At 36.9% G+C, this 5731-nt stretch overlaps 1 protein-coding gene across 1 annotated transcript; it reads right to left on the reverse strand.

The window, feature by feature from the left end:
• Positions 1-1434: 1434 nt before the first annotated feature.
• Positions 1435-2379, reverse strand: LOC126485010 (uncharacterized). The gene is made up of 2 exons (XM_050108614.1): positions 2260-2379; positions 1435-2031 (listed from the first exon to the last, which is right to left on the reverse strand). Exons 1-2 carry the CDS (start codon positions 2377-2379, stop codon positions 1435-1437), a joined length of 717 nt encoding a protein of 238 aa, XP_049964571.1.
• Between the last annotated feature and the right edge of the window lie 3352 nt (positions 2380-5731).

Below are 5731 nucleotides of genomic sequence, written 5' to 3' on the forward strand. Positions count from 1 at the left end.
GAAAAATTTATAATACAGTTACAAATAATAGCACTACAATAAATAATAACACTCTAAGGATATTTCCTGTAATATGTAACACAATGTATCCAGCTCACATTTCTAGTTTGTCATGCATGAATTCATCCATCGAGTAATAACATTTAAGTGTCAGTACCTCATACAGCTTTCTTTTAAGTGAACCTAAATTCATCTGCATCAACTTGTTGTCTTTTAATTTATTACAAATTTTCATTCCCATGTACTGAGGTCCCTGGGCATACAATCTGAAGTGGGGGGTGGGGAACATAAAATTGGACAAAATGGTTTCCCTCAAATAATTCATGTCTGCTGTACAAAAATATAATAATTTCATATACGTATAAGGATGGCAGAGTTAATATTTTAAGTTTTCTAAATAAATAAGGGTCAACATGATTCTTTGTAGCTTGCCGTGCACATATTTCGAACATTTTTTCCCCTCTTTATCCCCCCCCCCCCCCCCCTAGAGTTTTCCCAAAAAACAATACCATATGTAATAATGGATTCAAAGTAGTTTGTATATGCTACTTTTTGTGCGTCCATGTTAGTTGCAGTTGGTAATATTTGCATTGCAACTTCAAATCTGCTCAGTTGGTTTTCTAAGTATTCAATGTGTGCCTGCCAGCTCAAAATTTGTCTACATTTAAACCTAAGAATTTGACTGAGTCAGCTTCTTCTATATCTTAGTTGTTGTGTACAATCTTAATCTGCTCACATTTTTACTGTTTGGTTTTGAACTGCATCAGGTAACAGGTAAGTCTTACATATGTTTAGATTCAAGCCATTTAGCTGAAAGCAAGTTTCTAAAGTAGAGTGCACGCAGGATAAATTGGCCGGTAGATACGCAGACGGCTGGGAAGAGTGGTGAGGGTAGCGGCTGGGCAGTGAGCGAGCACTGAAGGGGAAGTACTCAGCACTGGAGAAGTGCTGCCCTACAGCGAAGCCTACGCTCGACCATCTGGCTTAATGCGGAGGAATGGCACACTGGATAATAAAAATAATAAGCTTTTTTTACGTACTACACCCAATTTTATGAACATTATTTTATTATTTCTATTATTATGTTATTAATATTATGAATCTTGCTACAAAATACATGTTAGTTAAACATTTAGGTATGTAATGTTGCGATATAGGTTATGGACTGATTTGTGGTGCATGCAGGAAGTATGGCGTTTCTGTTGAAGATGCAAATAGAAAGAGTTCTCATTAGTGGTCACTCTACTGCATTCGTCTGGATAGTGCTTAAACAATCAGTGAGAACAATTCTAAATCATGTAGTTCATGTCACAATTCACATGCTTCACAGTTAATATGATAATACATGCAGCGGATGACGTCCCTGACTACCATGTTCAGACTATAAAACAAATAGAATGCACAATGTCTGTTTTTTGTCTACTGACCTTTTATTTATTCACTGTCCTCAGACAGGAAAGGTTGGAAGTCATCATCATCATAATCATCGCTAGTGTCATCAGTATCAGTATCGCTGGCACGTATCTCAATAACCATTTCTTCCAGTTTGTCTGCCAATTTTTCCTGATTTGCATATGTTTCTTCCACATCTTCCACATGTCTGCAAACTGCCTCCCATTTGTGTACAGTAATGTAGAAAAATTTTTCTTCAGCTAGCTTCCACACATCCTCCAGCTTGAACGGAACATTCTTTGTAGCCACCCAGTTCTTTACCATAGCCCATACCGTTTCTATAGGATTTGTTTCAGGATGGTAAGGAGGTAAACAGAGAACAGAATGACCATAATGTGCCAGAAGTTTATCCACAGTGTAAATCTTTGTGGGTTTGTTGCTTTCTATTAAGGCAAGCAGTTCGATCTTTATGCTTCCTTGGTCAAATTGAATGTTTTGGGAATTTAGCCAATATGCCATGTCAGCTTTCCTGCTATGCATTGTTGGTGGTTTTTCATGCAGAACATTGTGATAACTCGCATTGTCAAGCACAACAATAGAGTTTTGCGGCACATTCAGTATTAGTTTGTTTACAGCCACCTGATATAAATATAATCGTTCAGTCTAATTATGACACTACTTTGCATGTGTACCACAATCAGATAGTAAAAAGATAAAACAAATACCTTGAAAAATTTTCAGCATTCATGTCTGCATGATAATCTCCTGTTTTAGCGCCAGATTTGAAAATTAAAAGTGCATTTGACACAAAACCTGGTTTGCCTCCTGTGGTCAGAAAAATGACATAAACGCGTTAATAACACCAACGTTATTTCTGTCACTGTTTTGAAGAACATGTTGAAATTTTAAAGGAGTGCCCACTATCTCCTGATCTACAGTATTGTAGACCAGAAGAATGTGAATGTTTCCTTTTATATTTAGATACATTAATATGTTACAGTCTACAGAACTACTTGTCCTTATCAGATATTTTTGTTACCTGCGTGTACTATAGTCAGATGTTGTCCCTTTGAAAGTGGCACCTTTACTCCCTTACTTCATCTGTCCACTCTTTGGGCATAGTATGCAAACTGTGAATATAGGTTTCATCGACATATATGATAGGTCTACCCTCTTCAAGGTACTTTTTTATTTTCTTTAAATATTCAACGCATTTACTGTGTGTTTCTAAATGTTCCACAAGCACCTTCCTGTTATCTGTTGTTTTGTGCCACCTGATAGATATTAAGCACGTTAGTTACACAAAAATTGACGCATATAAATAAAACATTGACATTAAAAAAACCAACGTACCTGAAGCCTAAAGTTAGAAGTAGGTGCCGTAATAAAGAAATACTCCCCTTAAAAGACGTATTTTCTCTTACTACGGGATAAAGTGCCTTTATTGTGGGACACGGTTTGTTTGCCACGTGGAAATTATGTATCAGTCTCCGCACAACTTGTTCATCAAAATCATCTAAATGTAAAATATTTTTCTCTTTATTCCTCTTTTTTCCGGGAGTAGAGTAACCCTCAGAACTGCCAGCAACTACTTTTTCTCCTTCTTTCTTTAATCTCCGTATTGTTCGACGTGACACACCAGTAGCATCCTGCACTCTTTCTAGAACACTTTTTATAGAGAATTGTCTCCCCTCTTTTGCCTCGTCTGACATAAATGTAATTATATTGAAAATAATCTCTCTTGCCTGGCTATGCAGAAATCTTCCTGCCCCTATAGTGATTGCAGACTGTGATGCCATGCCGTGTACTCCACTGCGCTCACTCGATGTGCACTAGCCGACAGGCGGAAGTACAATGAGACGGCCTCCCCTCCTGAACGACGGAATGGACTCGCCCAGCGCTGCGGGCGGAAACTCGTGTCTGCGCATCGGCCACCTTATCCTGTGCGGACTCTACTGAGGGTACTGATCACAGATTTGGGAATTTTTCTCAGTTCTGATCTTTAACAAAGACAGAAGTATCATCTGCGAACAGAACTGATGGAGAGCTGATATTTAATGTTAAGTCATTAACATAGAAGAGAAATAGGACAGGGCCTAATATGCAGCCTTGTGGGACACACTGAGATATCTTTTTTCAGTCAGAAAAATAATATGCGCCATTTGAAGAGATGCTAACTCTTTGCTTTCTGTTTGATAAGTAGTATTTAAGCCATTGTAGGGCACTGCTGCTAATGCCATACATTTCAAGTTTGTAAACAAGCTATGCATGGTTTAGAGAATCAAACGCCTATGTGAGCTCGCAGAAAATTCCTGCCACCTTATTTATCTTGTCTAATGATGTACTTATTTTCTCCATGAAACTGTTCACTGCATCTGTGGTGTTTTTCCCCTGGTGAAAACCAAACTGATTGTTTAGAATAATAGAATATTTTGCAATGAAGTGTTGGATTTGTGTGACAGCAAATTTTTCAAATATTTTAGATATGACTGGGAGAATCGAGATAGTTTTCATCACTTGAGTTACAATGAACAAACGGCCATGTTTTCTCTTTTAGCTTCTCTCTAAATGTTAGCAAGTTTTCTTTGCTAAAGTTCATGCTCATATGGGTTCTCATACACGAAATGTCTGACTGTGGCAGCTCAACAATGCACAATGTTCTGAAATACCTAGATTGGGACATAATTTACACATCTTCATGTACATAATTAGTTAGAACATTGTCAATACAGGATGCTGATTGCTGATCATGTTTGGTAGATTCAATTTGAAACTGTATTTCTTTACTAAGTCAGGGAATCTTGACACATAGCTTCTATCATAAGTGATATCAATATTAACATAAGCAGTTATTACAATTTTTACTGTTTTTCTCTACAAAAGCCTGCTAGCATAATTTGAAGCTTAGATAAGAATTGTTCTGTTGCAGACATCCCTGGAATTCTGTATATTGAGATTATTATAACATTTGCTATTGAGTCCACTATTTCTACACAACAGGTCTGAAACACACATTCTTCATTTAAATAATTAAAGGAGTTTCTGGTCTCATAATTTATATCACTGTGTAGAAGTACACATGAGCCTTCACATGGCTTTTTTCTTCTGCAAAAGCTACTTGCTAATCTGAAGATCCCCATTTTGTTTAAAATTTTAACTGTCCTCAGTAAACCAGTGCTCATTAAAACAAACAACTCTAGTATTTGCACATTCTGACAGAATGATTTCCAATTCATCTATTTTGGAGCTTTTATTGTTTGAAGCATCGGTGTTTAAACCATTTATATTGCACTGGATAACATACCTACTTTGACTATTAGTTGTGGATTTTAGCATATTTCTTGCCAGATAATGGTTTGGTTTTGTCTTTCTTAATGCTTCACAAGATTTTTCACCCCCATCACAATTTATCAGTTTCCCTTATTTTTTACGACCTGGCAAGTATCTATGAGCATCTTACTGAATATTTTTGAGCCCACCCTATTCAGATCTGTACCATCTTTGACAAGACACTTTACCCTTAGAGATATGTTGGGATCAATGAGAGCGACTCCTAGTTTATTGCACTGTTTTTTAATATCGCCGTTTATTCTCTGCACGTAGCTGTCACTCACCGATGTCCTGTTCACAATGCCACTTATTATTATTCTGGAATTCGAGTAGAGTCTTCTGGCCATTTGGATGAGGTTCCTTGCTGCTGTTTCGAAGCAAATTTGTTTACACATGGATAAAAACACCTTTCGGATTTCTGTTACACTTATCTGCTGTGTTCTCTCTTGAGTTTAAAACGTTGTTTAGGTGTGTATGCAATTGATGCATCCTGATTCTTGCTCGAACGTCAATTTTGGAGTTTGGAACGACTATGTTTTTCAACAATGAGTCGCCTATAGTAAAGAATCCATTTTATGCCTTATTATAATACTTCTTTCTGTCTTTTTTTGTACGTTACACTGGTCCACTTATATTTGTTTGATTCTTCCATATCTTTAGTATCTTTTTCTTTCATAATGGCTGCTGAATTTTTTCGTAGTTTGTCAGTTGTATCACTCGACGTATTTGCCGATTTAGGTCCATCTAATTTTGGAGTTTTTTCACCTACACAACGTTTTTCACGTTTCAATGCAATATTTTCCTGCTTTAGCAATGTCAGGTCTGCTTTCAGAGCATCAATGTCACTTTGAAGAACACGAATAATTTCGTTATTAAAACTTAGTGAGGATATTAATCATGCATTTTTGTCACTTACACGTTGAGGCATGTCCACAGAATATCGTCATTTATAAATTTCAGACACGCGTTTGCACACTTCTCGTGTAGCCAAAAGTTGCACTTAATGCAC

Source organism: Schistocerca serialis, chromosome 6 (assembly GCF_023864345.2).
Source record: "Schistocerca serialis cubense isolate TAMUIC-IGC-003099 chromosome 6, iqSchSeri2.2, whole genome shotgun sequence".
Classification (NCBI taxonomy): domain Eukaryota; kingdom Metazoa; phylum Arthropoda; class Insecta; order Orthoptera; family Acrididae; genus Schistocerca; species Schistocerca serialis.

Bases quoted from the DNA above. Each gene is read 5' to 3' on its own strand.
- LOC126485010 (XM_050108614.1), bottom strand. From the start codon at position 2,379: ATGTATCTAAATATAAAAGGAAACATTCACATTCTTCTGGTCTACAAT. The intron at 2,032-2,259 runs GTTGGTGTTATT...TATTTATATCAG, and splicing joins AAAACAGTGACAGAAATAAC to GTGGCTGTAAACAAACTAAT.